A 19,987-nucleotide genomic window follows, 5' to 3' on the forward strand; every position below is an offset into this window, starting at 1 on the left:
TCATGGCTGTAAATGGCCGACTACAACCCCCAGCATGTCCTTACTGTAAGGGCATGCTGGGAGTTGTAGTCGTGCAAGCCAGGGAAGCAGGTGGTAATGCGCTCTGTTCCCTGGCCGGCGGTGATAAGAAAATCACTGTAATTTCATATTTCCCGGCAGGTACCGTGACACTGGACCCAGCAGGAAATTTGTAATTACAGTAAACTCTGCAGCGCTGTAGCAAAGGGAGCTCGGGTTGACCTAACACTGCAGCCGCCCGGAACTCCTGCAGCCGGGGAGGGAGATGTGCACGTGTCGTCCCTGCTGAGGGATGGCAGGGACGGCTCCTGTACATCTCCCTGACCGGCTGCAGGAATCCCCGTCAGCTGCAGAGTGAGGCCAGCCCGGGCTCTTGTTAACATACCACAGTGCCGTGGAGATTTTCTATCCCATACTGTAATATCTAATTTCCCGCCGGGTCCCGTGATTGGCTACACTGTCCCAGCGGGAAATGTGAAATTACAAGAGGGGATAGAAAAACTCTGCAGCGCTGTGGTATGTTAACCACTTAGGGACCAAGGGCATTCAGGTAAGCCCTGGCTCCCTGGTACTTAAGGACCAAGGGTGTACCTGTACGCCCGTGGGAATTCCAGTCCCCACCGTTCACCGGGTGGGGAACGGACCCGGGATGCCTGCTGAAATCATTCAGCTGGCACCACATGCAAACCCCAGTGGGGTCCTGAGACCTCCCCCATGTCGGTCATTGCCACAAATCGCCGGTCAATTCAGACGGGCGATTTGCGGCGATAAATAAGGGGGATCCAAGACACCCATGATCCCCCTGAAGGGATAGGAGTGAGGTGGCAGGGGTGCCACCACTCCTATTGGTCAGTCAGAAGCGACCGACCAATAGCTGATTGGGGAGGTTAAAGTTCGGTTCCCCCCCCTCTGCCCACCCATTGTAGTCCGGGCAGAGCAGGGGAACAGTGATGTGACTGGCACCGAAGGTCACTTACGGCGGCAGAGGACGGCAATGACGTGCGGCTAGTGCAGCGATCCTACGGAAGCCAGTGAGTTGTTGCCTAGCAACATCTGGAGGGCTGCAGTTTGGAGACCACTATACAGTGGTCTCTAAACTGTGACCCTCCAGATGTTTCACAACTACAACTCCCAGCATGCCCAGATAGCAGTTTTCCCTGTCGTATTTCAAGGAAACAGTTTAGGGCCACATATGGGGCATTTCCGTACTTGGGAGCAATTGCGTTACAAATTTTGGGGGTCTTTTTCTCCATATGAAAAGGAAAAGTTGGGGTCTACACCAACCTGTTAGTGTAAAAAAGAAAACAAATTTTTTACACTAACATGCTGGTGTTGCCCCATACATTTTATTTTCACAAGCGGTAAAAGGAAAAAAAGACCCACAAAATTTGTAAAGTAATTTCTCCTGAGTACGGAAATACCCCATATGTGGGCGTAAAATGCTCTGCGGATGCACAACAAGGCTCAGGAGTGAGAGAGCACACTATCAACATTTGAGGTTTAAATTGGTGATTTGCACAGGGTGGATTTTACAACGGTTGACAGAAACGCAAAAAAATACACACGTGTGACCCCATTTTGGAAACTACACCCCTCATGGAACGTAACAAGGGGTATAGTGAGCCTTAACACTACACAGGTGTTTGAAAATTTTTTGCTAAGGTTGGATGGGAAAATGACAAAAAAAAAATGTTTTCACTAAAATGCTGGTGTTACCCTAATTTTTCATTTTCCAAGGGAAAATAGGAAAAAAAAAATGTGTTACCCTATTTCTTCTAAGAACATACCCCATATGTGGATGTAAAGTGCTCTGTGGGCGAACTACAATGCTCAGAAGAGAGTGAGCGCCATTGGGCTTTTGGAGAGAACGTTTTTCCGGAATTGAAGGCCATGTGTGTTTACAAAGCCCCCATAGTGCCGGAACAATGGACCCCCCCCCCCCCCACGTGACCCCATTTTGGAAACTACACCCCTCATGTAAGTTAATAAGGGGTGCAGTGAGCATTTACACCCCACATGTGTCTGACAGATTTTTAGGAACAGTGGTCCGTGAAAATGAAAAAATTTAATTTTTCATTTGCACAGCCCACTGTTCCAAAGATCTGTCAATTGCCAGTGGGGTGTAAATACTCACTGCACCCCTTATTAAATTCTGTGAGGGGTGTAGTTTCCAAAATGGGGTCATGGGCTCTCTCCAAAAGCCCAATGGCACTCACTGTCTTCTGGCACCACGGGGGGCTTTGTAAACGCACATGGCCCCTGACTTCCATTCCAAACAAATTCTCTCTCCAAAAGCGCAATGGCGCTCCTCTCCTGAGCATTGTAGTTCGCCCGCAGAGCAATTGACGTCCACACATGGGGTATTTACATACTCCGAAGAAATGGGGTTACAAATTTTGGGGGGCATTTTCTCCCATTACCCCTTGTAAAAATGGAAAATTTGGGGAAAAACCATTTTTTGAGATTTTTTTTTTTCATTTACAAATCCGACTTTAACGAAAAGTCGTCAAACACCTGTGGGGTGTTAAGGCTCACTGGACCCCTTGTTACGTGCCTTGAGGTGTGCAGTTTCCAAAATAGTATGCCATGTTTTTTTATTTTTTTATTTTTTTGATGTTCTGGCACCATAGGGGCTTCCTAAATGCGACATGCCCCACAAAAACCATTTCAGCAAAATTCACTCTCCAAAATCCCATTGTCGCTCCTTCCCTTCTGAGCCCTCTAGTGCACCCACAGACCACTTTGCATCCACATATGAGGTATTTCCTTATTCGAGAGAAATTGGGTTACAAATTTTGGGGGCATTTTCTCCTATTACCCCTAAAACTTATTCTAAAACTGGGTCTACAAGAACATGAGAGTGTAAAAAATGAAGATTTTGAATTTTCTCCTTCACTTTGCTGCTATTCCTGTGAAACACCTAAAGGGTTAACAAACTTGAATGTCATTTTGAATACTTTGAGGGGTGCAGTTTCTATAATGGGGACATTTATGGGGTATTTCTAATATGAAGGCCCTTCAAATCCACTTCAAAACTGAACTGGTCCCTGAAAAATTCTGATTTTGAAAATTTCATGAAAAATTTGAAAATTATTGCTGAACTTTGAAGCCCTCTGATGTTTTCCAAAAGTAAAAACATGTTAACTTTATGATGCAAACATAAATTAGACATATTGCATATGTAAATCAATACATCATTTATTTGGTATGTCTATTTTCCTTACAAGCAGAAAAATTCAAAGTTAGAAAAATGCCACATTTAAAATGTTGTCATGAAATTTAGGAATTTTTCACCAAGAAATTATGCAAGTATCGAGAAAATTTACCCCTATGTTAAAGTAGAATATGTCACGGAATCAAATTCATAAGTAAAAGCATCCCAGAGTTATTAATGCTTAAAGTGACAGTGGTCAGATGTGCAAAAAATGCTCTGGTCCTTAAGGTGAAAATGGGCTTGGTCCTTAAGGGGTTAACAGGAGCCCTGGCTGGCCTCACTCTGCAGCTGCCGGGGCTCAATCTGATTCTATCCCCGCTAACCTTACAAGGATGGGGACAAGGCTTTACATTCTCGACCCTTGCCGCACATCTCCCGCCCGCTACCTACTACAAGACTACAACTCCCAGCATGCCCTCACTGTATGGGCATGCTGGGAGTTGTAGTCTTGCAATAGATAGCAGACAAATGGGAGATGTGCAGCGTGGGCGGGTGGAAGACAAGACAAGAGGGGGGTGGGGGGTGGTAAAGCAGTGTCCCCATCATTGTAAGGGTGGTGGGGAAAATATATGACAGAGCCCTGACGGCTGCAGAGTGAGGCCAGCCCGGGCTCAGTTATAGGGTTGTAATATCATATTTCCCGCTGGAGCCATGCCAGTGGGAAACCTAAAAATTTGATCTCCAAAGCCGTTTTTAAAGCCAGGTCCGGGCTGGCTTACATTTACGGTGTTTTGGAACACTGTACATGTAAGCCAGACCGGACCTGCCGAGGAAATATAGAAGTCATTTTAAAGGGGAACTCCAGTGGAAAAAAAGTTTTAAAATCAACTGGTGCAAGAAAGTTAAACAGATTTGTAAATCACTTCTATTTAAAAATCTTAACCCTTCCTGTACTTAGCTGCAGTATAGTACAGATGTACTACAGAGACATTTGTGAAGTTATTTTCTGTCTGACAACAGTGCTCTCTACCTACACCTCTGTGTCAGGAACTGTCCAGAGCAGGAGAAGTTTTCTATGGGGACATAATTCTAATTGGACAGTTCCTGACACAGACAGGGGTGTCAGCAGAGAGCACTGTTGTCAGACAAAAGAAATTCACAAAGTTCTCTGTTTTATACAGCAGCTAATAAGTACTAGAAGGATTAAGATATGTTAATAGAAATCATTTACAAATCTGTTTAACTTTCAGGCACCAGTTGATTTGAAAACATTTGTTTTCTACTTTTTTCCACCGGAGTTCCCCTTTAAGCAAACTGCTTCACACACACACACACACACACACACACAACTCCACTCACCGATATCGGGGGTGTTCTGAGGTTTCAGATGGAGAGCGTTCAGGAATTGACAGAGAGGTGGAAGACAGAGTAGTGGCAATAGAAGCAGTAGTGGCCTCCTCAAATGATGGTGGTGTGCAGGGCAGTAAATCTGTACGACCTATACAAATTTTAATAGAAAATAAGTAATGAATATAAGACACTTCTCTGCACCTATTTTTACAGTGGTGATATTTACTACTTTGTCACCATATAGAAGAATGATATGCACGTCCTCCATGCTTATGTCAGTATGGTACAATAGTATGGCTTTACCTAGTGTGCTGATTACCTGGGGTATCATAGAGATTATGGGACATATTTATAAAAGACCAGTGTTTTACACACTGGTCCTTAGAGAGTATATTACCATAGAGTAGCAAGAGGCAAGGCCCTTTTTATTTAAGGGGTTGGCCAGCCAAAACATAAAATGTAAAAATTTTCTCAAGAAGGTTGTAAGCTTAAAAAACACAAGAAGCTTACCTTCCTCGTTCCCAGACTGCTGCTTTGGGGATGTAATGTGACACATCCACTGATCCAACCATTCCATGGGCACTGACTGGCTGAGTGGGGTGTGACATCATGTCCCAGAGGCCCCAGACAGCTTTGATATCGGCAGCGGAGTGAGACAGCAAGGAAGGACAGAGTGGGGTTTTTCATTTTTTACCCAACCCCCATCCCTGACCAGATTATAAAAATGAATGTTTTGCCAGGACAACCCCTTTAAGGGCACTTTGTGGATGACTATGCACCCAACAGTCATATCTAAGCCAGCTACTTTTCAGCTACAATTTTCTGTCTGAACCAAGTATACTAAATAGTGGAAGGCCACACTATTTTTAATAAGCTTTGCCAACTTGACACACACATGCAGAGAAGTGGTAAAGTAGCACTTTTTGCACAAACATTTGCAATGTTTTGACACCAGAAATCTGGAATTCTTTGTTAATAAATTCCTCCCTATGGCAGAAATGTTAAGGCTTGTATGCTAGTTTTTTGGTGTAAAGAAGTATCACATTTTTAACCAAGCCTAAGCTAAGCTTTCTCAAAAATTTGTGACCTATGTTTAATAGAAAAGGGACGTGCTTTAAGTGTACTGAGTTTTTAGCCACCTTTATTACACGATATTTTAAAAGATCGCAAATTTTTGTGCAAACCTATTTCCAGGAATTGAGAAAATCATACATAAGACAATTTTTATTTACGCTTCAGTTGCACAAAAATGTACCAGAGTGCAAGCTTTAGAACAAAGTAAGGAAGTCACAAAGGATACACCCCCCCCCCCTCTATGTAGTTTTGTGGGTTTCCTACACAATTTTAAGGAAGGTCCTTAGGTATATGTTGCTGCTTAATGATGCGAAATAGGACTATACCTGATTACTAAACAGTGGTAGTGTACAAAGAAGAGGAGGAAGAACATGTTGGGGGAATGGAATGACCAGCTAGAGTAGCTCCATTACTGATAATATGGCAGCATAGAATAGAAGGAATGGCTAAGATTTTACTAGGAGCCTATACACAATGACATGGGTAATGATTGTGTACTGTTAATATTTGGTTACTTTATGAAATTTTATTGGAGCATTATTTGGGCATTGTAATAACTGTTTAAACTTCAGAAGTAGAAAACCCAGCGGCACTATGAGATAGGAAGTAGTAGTCAATGCCGACAACTGTTCATATTTATCAGAAGAGTTCTTTCATTAGAAGAGCACCACTGCCACTTCACTTTAATGTAAATCCATGCAGAAAACCCAAAAAAGTAGAAAAGATAGAAGCAAAACAGCTGTTGCTGCTGCCATGAACTGCCCACTAGCACTTGTTAAGACCTGCTTTCGGTTTAATGGATTAGGATTTTATTATTAGCAATGTGGTAAGTGCTTCTATCCTTTCTACTTTTGTGGATGTAACACAGGTTTACTTTTGCATGTAATAGCACTACTATTGAGACACTCTATATAGAGTATAATGTGAGCATTAAATCAAATAATATATAGTGCGTTGGTGTAAATGTGTGCAACATACTGATAAAAAGCTACTGACCGTTAATACGCAAGTATAATGTTTCTATAAAAGTCTTATTCACATAATTACCTATTGGATCACCTGTTCTGCCTCAGAGTACATCTAAAAATGTAAAAAGTACAGACACTGGGCAGAATTAAACAAAGATATTTATAATGTTGACCACAATAACCAAGTGCTAGGACCACCTTACCATCATCCTCTAATGTAGGGTAACTGCGTGCTCCTCGCAGGTCATATCTATCATCTTCTTGTTCTGTAGGAATTTGTCCTGCAGAAAATGCTGCAGATGGTCCCAACGGTCGAGGTGCCAGTAGCGTACTTCGTCCTTTTTTAGAAGGAGAGGACTTCAGTGCTGCAATATAAAAGGGGTCTAAATAAAGAGAATTCAGAGTATAAAATAAAACATGTTTAAATTCTGATATTCCAATTTCTGGTATATTAAAAGGACTGGCTACACTTGCACGCTGTATATGCAGGACACATGGCCGTGGTCTAAGTAATCAGTCCGTGCAAACAGAATCAGTCTGGTCAGTAGCTAGAGAAAGTGAATTATCTTCCGAAATATGGTGTCAACATGAAATACAGTATGACAGAAAATAAGGTTGAAGGGGAAGCTACTGAACACTCAACTCAATGAAAGAATATGATCTAATATCAGGTGTACTAGTGAATGTCCAGCCCAACAACAAATTTAAGAAAATCTCTTTGGAGATTCAGAACTTTGATGTCCTCAGGCAGCACAACAAAGGGTCAATTACATCCTTAGCCCTATTGGACAGAACACATTAGTAGCAATAATAAAATTAAGCTTTAATTAATCCTAATCAACCCTCCCATAAAGGGAGACCACCCCCTACCATAATTGTGTTTTTTTTTTTTTATTCTGTCCCTATTGGATCCTCAGAACCTCTCTCTATAGATTTACGTTATAGCCACATAGCTGTTTAATACTATTTATCTATTTACATACTGCAACTAGCAGAAATCCTATGAGAAACAGGTGATTCCTGTCCCTCCACTTTGGGAATCGTATATTACTAAAGTAATCCCAGCATGGTACACTATTGACCCAGTCCCTCCATGTTAGAAGTTCCCAGGTTATACTGTCCCTCGTGATTTGTGCACAGTTAGTATTAACTTTGGTCTGTGTGGCTTACTTTTTATTATCGGCTCTGTTTCTGTTGTGTGCTGAGATCTTTCACTGCTAGTCTCTGCTCTCACGAGACTTCTGCATTATGCTTATCTCGCATGATGCAAGACTTTACCATCACAGACCACGTTCACAGCAGTATTGTTTGGGGAGGAGCTCAGTCAGCTGAGCTCAGAGCGGAGGGATTAGCACCTTTTTTAATCGCCGCCTTGCCCACGCTGGGCAGTTGACCGGTGCAGAGACTAAGGTTGGAAATATCCTGATTCTCCCCATTTTTTGCCTGCATATATATTCATATGGTCACATTCTTATACTTCGTTTTGTATATTCTTAGATGCCCAGACAGGAAGGGAAAAAGAGAACCAGCAAGTCCAAACACAGACTTTGCTCATCTTGCATTCACCTTCACCTCATCTTCTGGTCCTCCCATATCTCCTAGTGGCTCCTCAGAGTTATCAGAAGGAGAAATAGTCTCATCTTTTGGTGATAATAATGATTCAGATGAATATAATTTGTATTTACTTAATAAGTCCAGAGAATCTAAGTTAATGAGGGCGGTTAAAGATACAATGGAATCTAAACCAAAGACGTACCTAAAAAAGATCAACTGTTCTATTTTCCCATTAAAGATAATAAATCCCTGATGGATCATCCTGTTCTAAAGCAACTTATGGTTAAAGATTGGAAAAAAACTGAAAGGAAGGTGGATTTGGGGGCCCCGCTTTAAGTCTTTGTACAAAGTGGATGCTTCAAAAGTGGTTAGCTATGGAATCTACTGATGAATCATGAAATACACTGATCAGTGACACCAGGTTTCTTCAGGTTGGGGCAAGTTTTTTTTTTTTTTGCCATGCTTGGGAGCAAACTCAGGATGCATGGGTAATGTCCACCATTCAAAGATAATACTTCCTGGGGTTTGCATTATTCCCAGAACAAAAAATTCTTCACAACCATGCAAATGCTATCATACTTCAGCTGGTAGAAGAATTCCTCACCAGACATGCTATCGAAAAAGTCCCATCTGCCCAGGAATTTCAAGAACTTCAAGATATTTCCTGTGCTCAAACCTGGAGGAAATTGGCATCCAATAATAGACAAACCTTATCTCAACCAACATATCATGAAAAAGAAATTCAAAATGGACACAATATCTTCTGTAATTCCATTTCTTCAGTCAATAAACCATTTTGTCACAATAGATCTAAAAGATGCGTACTCAGGTTCAGCATCCAAACAGAATCCGGTCTTCTACAATATGAGTTCACATACCTGCTGTTCAGCCTGTCATCCTTTCTGAGGGTATCCACAAAAGTTATCAGTAGTGGAGGCAACACAATTAAGTAAATAGGGCATTTTTGCGATACTGTACCTAGATGACTGGTTAGTCAAAGCAGCTACAGTCCTGGAGTCCCTCTCAACACCGGTTTCTAATAAATCATCAAAAATGTCATCTGATTCCATCCCAGAAGATCAGGTACTTTGGGTTCTCATTCTGGATTCTGTAAATATGAACTTACCACTATCTCCAGAGAGGATAACTTCCATCAAGACTGCAGTGAAGAAAGCCATCAGCCTTCCTTACATGACAGTCTGGCAAGCCATGAGGCTTTTGGGTCTTCATACCTCGTCAGTGGAGGCTGTGCCATGGGCCAGAGCCCATTTCAGGAAAACGAATAGCTTGTATTCAGTGGTCCAGAAATCCAAGAGGTCTGGTCTGATCAGCACCTTGTCCTGACAAAGGGCCCATTTTGGGCCAGAAACTCGTTGCATGTGCTACAAATAAATGCCATTTTATTCAACTATTAGCGCTTAGCCTCTTTTAACCAACCTGGTCCAGCGCTGCAGAAAATATCCACTTTTTTACCCATTGCAGTCCATATAAAGGTAACTTCTAACAAAATAGCAGACAGTTTAAGTCGCAGATACATCAAAGCAGGGGAATGGTCATTAAACAAAAAAGTCTTCTCCTGGATAACAAAGAAGTGGGGGAAAACACTCATAGATGTGTTTGCCAACAAAAACAATGCCCTCCTTTCCAGGTTTTGCTCCCAAAACCAAAAGGACCATCAGTATCATCTGGACAGACTGTCCCTTTCATGGAAGAAAGATTTTCTATGGTTTTTTCAACCAACACCTCTTATCCGAGGGTACTACAGAAAATTAGTCAGGAACAAACAGATGCAATTCTTATCAGACCGTTTTGGCGCAAAAGAAAATGGTTGCCTCCATTGTTAAAAAAATTTTTAAGGAGAATATCTCAATCGTCCTCTCAGAAAGGACCTTCTCATACAAGATCATGTATTCCATCTGAACCTGAGCAGTTGATCCCTTACAGCATGGATAATGAGAGGAGGAACTTCGAGTCTTCAGGGTTTTCACCTACAGTCATTAATACTATCACGTCTGCAAGAAGGCCTTCTACCATTAAGACATACTCCAGAATACAGAAAGTGTTCCATTTCTGGTGTAAAAGTAATCAAATCTCCTCTCCTAGTGTGCCTGACATTCTACTTTTTCTTCAGAACACTTATGAAAAAGGTCTGAAGTACAACTCTCTCAAAGTTCATCTATCTGCATTATATTTTCTCAAAGCCATAAAAATGTAAGGCCTCCAATGCATTCTCCAGCTCAGTCTTGAAAAACACTTGGTGTTATCTCCTTTTGAGCCACTAGAGCAGATTTGAAGTATCTAACATGGAAGCCTGCTTTTCTTATAGCAGTTGCTTCATTAAAGGAAACCTGTGCACCCACACTATAACCTAGTGTATAAGATTTAGTGTTGGTGAACAGGAGTCCAACGAGGGGTCACTTACTTAAATATGTCCAATAGGTTCTGTGAATTGGAGTACCAAATCCCCGCCCCCTGTGTACGATTCATCCAGCTTTACTAGGAACAGATAGAAAAGGTATGCATAGAAACTAATGTTCAGTGATTTGCAGACTGCCAGGCTGCCCGCAGACTCAGAGCAGAGGAGTCATCCACAGTGAGGGAGAGAAATGGACAGGCCCCCTCCATAAGGCAAGAACAAAAAGCATGTGAGCAACATATAAATGCTATTTGTTAGGGATATATAGGTCCTAGACACAATTATATGTACATGATCAGGATTAGGTACTGAGTAACATCACTTTTTTTTTTTGCACTATGACAGGTCTGCTTTAAGAATTATTCCAGATTGCCTAATTCTCAGGACTGTGCCATCCTTTAGACCTTAAGTACAATCTCAGTTGGCATCTAACCAAGAAATGTCTCTGCCTGCTTTCCTTCAATCACAAGATGATCAGTCTGTGTTACTTCTGGACGCCAAAAGATCAGTACTCACGTACATAGAAAGAGTCCGTGACTTTAGACAGAAAAACACTCTGTTAGGGTGGGTTCACACCACGATTTTGGCATACGGTTTCATAAAAAAAAAAAAAAAAAAAGGATGCAACCGTATAGAAAACAGTACCCATAGACTTCCCATTCAAAACCGTATGCACCTTAATGTATATGGTTGTCTCCATTTTTTCAAACCATACGGTTTTTTTACGGGTTTTTTTCCGGACAGAAAACCGTGGCCTACCACGGATTTGGTCCGGGTGAAAAACTATCACACTGTATACATTTTAGTTTTTTTTTTACATGGGAGTCAATGGGAACCGTACAGAACCGTATGTGCGTATGGTTCCATCCGGTTTTCAACATACAGATTTTGGCTTTGCACAGTTTTTTCTTGGAATTTCAATCAAACAAGTAAAACTTTATTCATAATGGAGTGAAAAGTTAAAAACGTATACGGTTTTCTCTTAAAAAAATTGATGCAACTGGACACAATTTTTCAAACCGTATACGGTTTTTAACCGTATACAGATAAAAATTTGTATACACGTTTTGATACAGTTTAGTCAGGTTTTGAGGAATCCGTTTTTTATCAAAAACCTTATACAGGAACTGTATTACAAAAATGTGGTGTGAACCCACCCTTACTTCAATATTCTGGTCCCAACCAGGTGGAAAAAGGCGAGCAAAGCTTCTATTTCCAGATGAATTAAATCTACCATTTCAGAAGCATATGAGAAAGAAGGTCTTCCTTGTCCTTTAAAAAGAGTTCTGAAGTGAAACAAAGTTATAGATCGCAGGGTGTGGGGGTTGGGAATCTGACCGCTGGGACCCATCGCGATCTCCTAAACGGGGCCCTGGCAGTCTGTTGGAATGGGGCGTGCCGACCCTCTCACTGAGCGGCAGCCGAAATGCCCCCTCAATGTATCCCATAGAGATACTCGGAGAGGGCATGTCGGCCACGGCTTCCTGCGGGGGTCGGAACGCCCTCTTCCAGCAGACTGCCAGGGCCACGTTCAGGAGATCGCAGGGGGTCCCTGCGTTCGGACCCTGCCACGATCTATAACTTAGCCCCTATCCTTTTGAGATAAGGGATAAGTTATATTTCACTGCACTATTCCTTTAAGTCTTACAGCCCATTTAACACAGAGCCACTTCCACTTGATCAAATTGGTAAAGCAGCTACTTGGTTGTCACATCTTATGTTCGTCAAACATTACAAGTTGGATATATTTTCTGCAACTGGTTCGGCCTTACACAAAACTGTGCTGGAATCTGCGGCATCTAGTTTACTGGTTTACTATAAATACTGCTACTTAACCCCTTAAGGACACAGCCCATTTTGGCCTTAAGGACGTAGCAAATTTTCCAAAAAATGTATTTCCTCCTCGCCTTCTAAAAATCATAACTCTTATATTTTCATCCACAGAATAGTATGAGGGCTTGTTTTTTGTGTGACCAGTTGTCCTTTGTAATGACATCACTCATTTTACCATAAAATGTATGGCGAAATAAAATAAAAATAAAAAAAACAACTATTTGTGTGGGGAAATTGAAAAGAAAACTGCAATTTTGCAAATTTTGGAAGGTTTTGTTTTCTCGCTGTACACTTTACGGTAAAAATGACATGTTTTCTTTATTCTGTGGGTCAATATGATACTTATGATTACAAACTTTTCTATTGTACCACTTTAAAAAAAATCTCACTTTTTAACAAAATTAATACGTTTAAAATCCCTCTTTTTTTGAAGACCTATAACTTTTTTATTTTTCCGTATAAGCGGTGGTTCCGTATAAGCGGCTAATTATTTGTGCAGTGATCTGTGCTTTTTATTGATGCCACATTTGCATATATGAAACGAATTGCATATATGAAATTACATTTTTTTTGGGGGGGTGGGGGGGGGGGGGAATATGATGTGACAAAAAAACAGCAATTTTGGACTTTTTTTTTAACGTTTACGCCGTTCACCATACGGAATCAATAACATTACATTTTGATTGTTTGGACATTTAAGCATGCAGCGATACCATAGGGGACTATTTATGGCGATCATTTGCTTGCTAATACTGTTCAGTGCTATGCAGAGGGAATTATCAGTATTATCGGCGATCTTCTGCTCTAGTCTGCTCGATCTTAGACCAGAGCAGAAGACCCCTGGAGACGGACGGACACAGGTGAGGGGACCTCCGCTACTATGGATGATAGGATCCCCACGACAGCGCCCCGGGCGATCCGATAATCCATTTTACCGACCACACTGCCGCAGAGGCTGTGATCTGTATTGATCAAGGCATCTGCGTGATCGTTGATGTCCCCCATTACCGGCGGGTCCCTGGCTGCTGATAGCAGCCAGGACCTGCCGTGCATGACGCATGCACCACTCCGGTGCTTGTGGTCGTGTACAGGACGCAAATGTACATCCTGGTGCATTAAGTACCACCGCACCAGGACGCACATTTACGTCCTGTGTTGTTAAGGGGTTAAGCCCCTTTGTTGTACTGCCTGAGGACATCCAGGAAGAGGAAAATTCTTACCTGAAATCTTTTTTTCTAGTAGTCTGAAGGCAGCACAGTAGCCCACCCTTATATGGATACTGTATTGCTACAATTATTGTTTGGAGTAATCTCCCTTTATGGGAGGGTTAATTTAAGCTTAATGTTATCATTGCTACTAATATGCATTCTGTCCAATAGGGCTGAGGATGTACTTAACCCTTTGTTGTGCTGCCTTCAGACTACAGGAAAAAAAAATTCAAGTAAGAATTTTCCTCATATCAGGCACTGTTGGCAGGCTTAAGGATCAAATGATGTATAAAGATATTCCAATAGGTGGTTGTGATTTTATGACCAAGGGTACTCACAGGAAGTTTTTCGGAACACTGTGTGAGTCATAAATTTAAAGAATCGTTCAGCATAAAAACCCGGCCGATGTACAGACACAGTGTCCTAAAGGAAAGAAAGAAAAAAAAAAAGTTAATAAAATATAAGATTAAATCAGATATCCACATAAATCATGCACCAGAGATGTATATACTGGTTATCAATAAGCACCCTCCACACTTATCTGAATAAATCCAAAGCATTCTGCACCATACCCACTTAACAGAAATTTCTATTGTTCCGACACAAGGCTCAATGCAGCTGATGCAACCTTCCTGTGCTTTGAGTTTGGGAAGTGCCCAACTCAAGATAGCCCCAGACTATTTTCTTATTTTCTGACCCAATTCTAGAACAAACACTATAGTAGTGTCCATCGCCAACTTAAGAAACTGAGCAAAAATTGATATATTATAATATATATATATACGGTACACACACACATACACACACATAAATTCAAGTGTAGGGATTAAAATAATAATCAAGTGTCATTGTTCAAATTGACATAAGTTGAAGAATTTTACTAACCCCATCATGAACAAGAGCTTTCCAAGTGTGTTCTAGTTTCTTTATTAACCTGGAAAATAGTAAGATAATGTGAGTTCCAGTTGTAAAATTACCAACAATTAAAGTGACAATAGGGACATTCAAGCACTGCCCTGAAATTGCCCAATATGCCCCTAAACACTTATTTTTTTGCATGCGTACCAAGTGTCCTGATTTTGCAAGAGCAACCTGACGACCAGACTGCAGAGGGTCGGAGTTTATATATTCCCTGTGGGTGTTTGTCTTGTATTGTTGTGACTGTTGGCAAGTATACATAGAGGTTCTTCTAACAGCAGTCAAGTCATATCAGAATACAAGCGCTAGTGGACAATTTGTGAAATTGCTTTGATTAAATGTGCAGTCTAATATAAACAATGAAGGAGTCGGGTCTATTTAATCATCTGGGATCCACACTTGAGATCATTTATTTCATGTTAAATAGACACACAGTCTTGCGCATATTCCTCACTGCTGCTCCCCAAGAACTGCTGCATACAGCCACTGCTTAAAGGAAAACTGGCAGACAGTTCACCTGCTATAAACTTAATACACTGGGTTATAGTACGGGTGATCCTGAGTAAAATGATCTTCTATTTACTAAAATAGGCCCAGCCGTTTTCTAGAGAATGCCCATGTTGCTAGTATGCGGTCAGTCTTCTGCGTAATAGAGATAGGAGCTGGCTTTCTTAGCTTCCCTGCCGCTGTCCTGTTCACAGAGCTGTGTCTGTCCATCTTGTGAATATTCATAATTCTTCGCTCTTATGTCACTTTGTGCGGCAAACAGGACAGAGGCAGGTATGCTTCGCAAGCCGGCTGCTGTCTCCATTGTGCACAAGACTGACTTTGCATACTAGCAACGTGAGCAATATCAAGAGATGGGGTGAACAGATTTAAGTATAACATCATTTTACTTTTAGGTTTACCCACACTATAATTACCCTTTAGGGTACGTTCACATATAAAGGATCTGATGTATATTTTTGCCGCATATTTTGTGCAGCTAATTTTGCTACCAATTAGCAAAATCAGCTGTACAAAATATGCAGCGGATCCTGAGCATGTGAACATACCCTTAAGTGAATGAAAGCAGTACAAGGGCTGACACAATGGGGCAGCACAGGTACTGAGTCCAGGAACTGCCAGCTTAACTAAAAAGTTTACTGTATATAACTGTACTAGATTAGCATCTAGATAAACTTAGTCCATGAACACACGCGACTAAATTTTTTTCCCCCCAGGTGTTCTTGATTCTTTAATGGGTCGAGTACATGACCTATAGGTTTTTATGTTAACCGTTAACCATTTAGTATTTTAAAATACATTTTTGGTGATGGTTTTTCTGATTTACAATTTTAGTGAAATCTTATGCATTCTGGCCACTAGGCCTAAAACGGAGCTGAGACTTCCTGTTCTGTACATATTTCCCAGTAATGCCGTTCTAGGCACAGATAGGAGTACAGTGAAAAGTGACACCAGTGGATAGAGGTAATAAAAGGTACACACAATAGATGTTGCTCAGAGATCAGCAGCCCCCCTCCCTGTAGAATGGCCACAGTGACGTCTCCAATTCATCTAAAAAGGGGCAGGCCCTGCCCATTGTCTATGCCCATGGGTCCTGCTGTAAAACATTTCCATAATTGGTGTTAAAAACAGCTAAGGCAAGATGGCAATCCCCACAATAATGTACAAAAAAAATTATAAACAGAAAATAGTAACAAATAAGAAAGAGGAAAATCATGTTTCTAATCAGGAACAAAATCTTGGAAAGATTTCTTACATTTCATATACAAAGAATGGTCACTATGTCTTGTGACCAGGTAGTCGGCTCTTAAATACTGAATAGCTACTGTGGGTGATGCTACTGCTCTAGGTTTAGAAAAACATTTTTAATAAGTTTAACATTTACTAAAAATCTTCTTACTGCACAACTGCTATGACAAGAACTAAAGTCAGATGAGAAACAGATTTACAAGTCTGTACAGAGCATAATCATGCGCTTTCTGACAAGTATGCCAAAGTTTTACTTTGCCCAGAAATACATAATATACAAAATGCCCAAGCCCGAATTGAGGATAATTTACTAGACTACTTACCTGTATGACTGCAAAATGTCGATGATTCCTATATAAAGTAAAAGATGCTCCCCTTTGCCATTCAGAGCAGGAATTCCTCCCATTCTAGAAAATATAGACAGCATTTCAGTCATACAATATACTGCTAGTCCACAGGTTTCCTGGTCTTGACTACCAACAGATCAGGATCATTTAGAACTAAAAACAAAACAGACATCATTTCAGGAATCCATTGTGCCAGATGACTGTGACTGATGACAGTGTGAATCACAAAAGGACCAAAACAAGTGGCTATAACAACCAATAAATTATGGTGAAAAAAATGTACCTCATAGGAGATACGTTTTATATTGCGGGGAATCCAACCGCTGGGATCCTCCTTGATCTCCTGCCCTGGGAGTGGCGCATTGCAACCTCTGCATGAAGCAGCAGCCAACACCCCCCCCCCCTCCTCCATATTATAATACACACACACGTATATTATATTTCTATATATTCTTTGGATAGGGGATAAGTTTGTCCCCTAAAAAAAAAAAAGAAAAAAAAAAAATCATGCCAGTGACAGGAGAAGAGTATCCTTTTTCCACTAGTGCTTGCACAATTTTGCTAAACTTGAGGGAACTGCAGACTGAGCTTTACCTAAACCTAACGGAGCCCGGCGGCAATGTGAACAAGCCCTTATCTTTTATTTGTGGATGTAGGAGAGCTTAGAGAAAAGAAAAAAAAAAAAAACAACCACAACCACAAGCAACAAATCCCTATCTACATTTACATTAATTCTGTATAGTTGCCAGCGGGGATACAACTTATTCTGAATGGTATGGTATGAGCCATACCATTCATACATGTTTTGTTAGAGTGATTTTCGCTCACCCAAAGCAGAGTGCTCACCCAAAGCAGAGTGCTCACCCAAAGCAGAGTGCTTCTGTTTGCATCTTCTGGCGACAAGAGCAGTTTGCGGCCAGATTTCTTCTCTGGGCGCGACTTCTGTCTGCGGCGGACCTCCATGTCTGTCTTTCCCCCTGGCTGTGTGTGCTGGTGGCGCTGCTGTAGCAGATGGAGCCCTGTGTTGTGAAGCCTGCACTTCTGTCTGCCAGTCCACTCCGGGCTGTGCCCTCTGCCTCTCAGGGACTGCCGCTAATAAGTAGTAGTGTGCTTCTCCTTTTTCCTCACTGCAAACCCCTCTGAGTGTCCTGCCACCCTGGAGGGTACACAGCCACTGCTGCAACTGTTGACTGCAAGTTACTTTCAGGACACTGCTATAAAAATGCTGCTTTACAGTGTGCATTAAGCACTTCCATAACTGCTGCCCTGAAAAGTACATTAAGGATGCTGCCATGAATATTGCCCTGCATGATTAAAGAGTACCAGTCACCAACTAAACTGTTCTAAACTAACTCATGCTATGTTCCCTAACTACTCCTAGCACTCCTCCAGCCATTTAAAAAGAAAAATTCTGAGCTTTTAAAAGCATGAAGGCATGAAATGCAATTTCCCTGCAGATGAAAGTGGGTGTTTCCCAGCAGGCATGACATCACTGAAGCCTGCTGGGGGACCACTTTCGCCCTCACCTCATTGCAGCACGGTGATGAATAGAAGACCTCAAGCTCTGTGCGGGTTTCAGTCTGTGTTGTTATCAGTGAGGTTCTCCTGCAGGTTTCAGTCCGTGCAGCTTTGACTTTCTGTGCAGCTGTCAGTCAAGCTCAGTGCAGAGAAACACTTCCTGGTTTGGTCTCCTGCCAGGCGGGGAGGAGACCAAACTCACTGTATTAAAGGATATATCCAGAGCTGAAAAACGTATCCCCTATCCTAAGGATAGTGGATAAGTTTCACATCGTGGAGGGTCCGACCGCTGGGGCCCCCTGCGATCTCCTGTACGGGGCCCCGGCAGCCCGCAGGAAGGGGGCGTGTTGGCCACCACACAAAGCGGGGCGTGTCAGCCGCGCTTCGTGAAGTGGTCAACCCACTATGGTTGTCAGCTATATGGGGTACTATTGTTTTATGCTCGGAAAACTATATTAATAAACTGAAAGCCCACTAAGATTCCGTCTGTCACTCACTGGGTGCACTTAATCGAGGCTGATATTTTCATGTATAGATTTACTTATGAAGATAGAGGAAAGCCTGAGAAATGTTATCACATTTGGGAACCTTGGCTGAGTGTGCATGTGGCCAACGGTTTAATACCAGCACAAGTCAATGGTGTGGATGTGGAGTGTCTGAGTTGGGGGGAAATATGTGCCTTATATTAAAATGTTCTTGATACTCTGCACTGTTATATGTTTGATATGATGACTGTCTTGCGAACAACCTCGCACCTTATTGTCTCCCAGTCTGTAGTTTCTTTTTTGAATTGTAATATTTATTTTCTTTTGCCGTTTTAACCTCTTGGGAACGCAGGGCGTATAAAGAATAAAAATAATCATATGTGGTACAGCTGCATGCGTAAATGTCCGTACTATTATAATATAAGTTAGTTAACCACACAGTCAATGGCATACATGTAAAAAAAAAAATAACTAAGTCCAAAATTGTGCATTTTTGGTCACTTCATATACAATAAAAATAATAAAAAGCAATCAAAAAGTCCCATCTAAAAAAAAAAAAAAAAAAAAATGGTATCGATAAAAACTACAGATGACAGCGCAAAAAATGAGCCCTCATATTACACCGTACATGGAAAAATAAAAAAAGTTATAAGGGTCAGTAGATGCCAATTTTAAACATACTAATTTTGGTGCATGTGGTTTATAATTTTTTTAAGTATTACAATAAAATAAAACCTACATAAATTGGGTATCCTTGTAACCGTATGGACCTACAGAATAATGATAAGGTGTCATTATGATATTTAGAAGGGAAGGAGGAAAAAAACGAAAATGCAAAAATGAAAATTTGCAAAGTCCTTAAGGTGAAAATAGGCTGAGTCCCTAAGGGGTTAAAAGTGGAAAAACAAACAAACATCATCATAAGCTTTCTATGATTATCCGAACGCTGGAAAGGGTTGCCTGGCTGCAGTGTATTCGGAATGTCATTAGCAAAGCAGCAAGACAGACCTGGAAGACTGTAGTTAGTTTGTAGTACATCAGAAAAACTCAATGCTGGGCTTCTTTCACTGACTGTATTATACCGGGCCACAGGCCCTAGTGATACTCCATTGGTCCACTGACAGATTCCTACTTAACTGGCTGCCTGCTTAGTTTGTCCTCCAAGGCTTTTGTGGGTCCATATAAAGGCCAGGCCTAGAATTACTAGTGTGCACCAGTCACTCCATATTGCTCTGCCCATTGCCTCCAGAAATCATCATTACTGCAAAAGTACCTACCTAAGCTAATGCACTCATACATTTGTGAGGAACATGCAAACAAACAGCTTGCTAACTCTCAGTCTGCCAAGTGTCCAAATACTCAGTCTAGGTTCTTGTCAGCAATATGCAT

The 19,987-nt window shown here is 41.4% G+C and overlaps 1 protein-coding gene across 4 annotated transcripts in view; it reads right to left on the bottom strand.

Moving 5' to 3' along the window:
• PIP5K1C (phosphatidylinositol-4-phosphate 5-kinase type 1 gamma) overlaps positions 1-19,987 on the bottom strand; it is a 134,703-nt gene that overhangs the window by 48,443 nt on the left and 66,273 nt on the right. For all 4 annotated transcript variants that reach the window (XM_056573597.1, XM_056573627.1, XM_056573608.1 and 1 more), the window contains exons 9-13: positions 16,572-16,655; positions 14,461-14,509; positions 13,914-13,998; positions 6,768-6,929; positions 4,532-4,670 (exon numbers count right to left, since the gene is read on the bottom strand). In XM_056573597.1, coding sequence (XP_056429572.1) covers positions 4,532-4,670; positions 6,768-6,929; positions 13,914-13,998; positions 14,461-14,509; positions 16,572-16,655 — 519 coding nt within the window. The remainder of the gene's footprint in view (positions 1-4,531; positions 4,671-6,767; positions 6,930-13,913; positions 13,999-14,460; positions 14,510-16,571; positions 16,656-19,987) is intronic.

The sequence above is a fragment of the Hyla sarda genome, chromosome 1, assembly GCF_029499605.1.
Source record: "Hyla sarda isolate aHylSar1 chromosome 1, aHylSar1.hap1, whole genome shotgun sequence".
Classification (NCBI taxonomy): Eukaryota; Metazoa; Chordata; class Amphibia; order Anura; family Hylidae; genus Hyla; species Hyla sarda.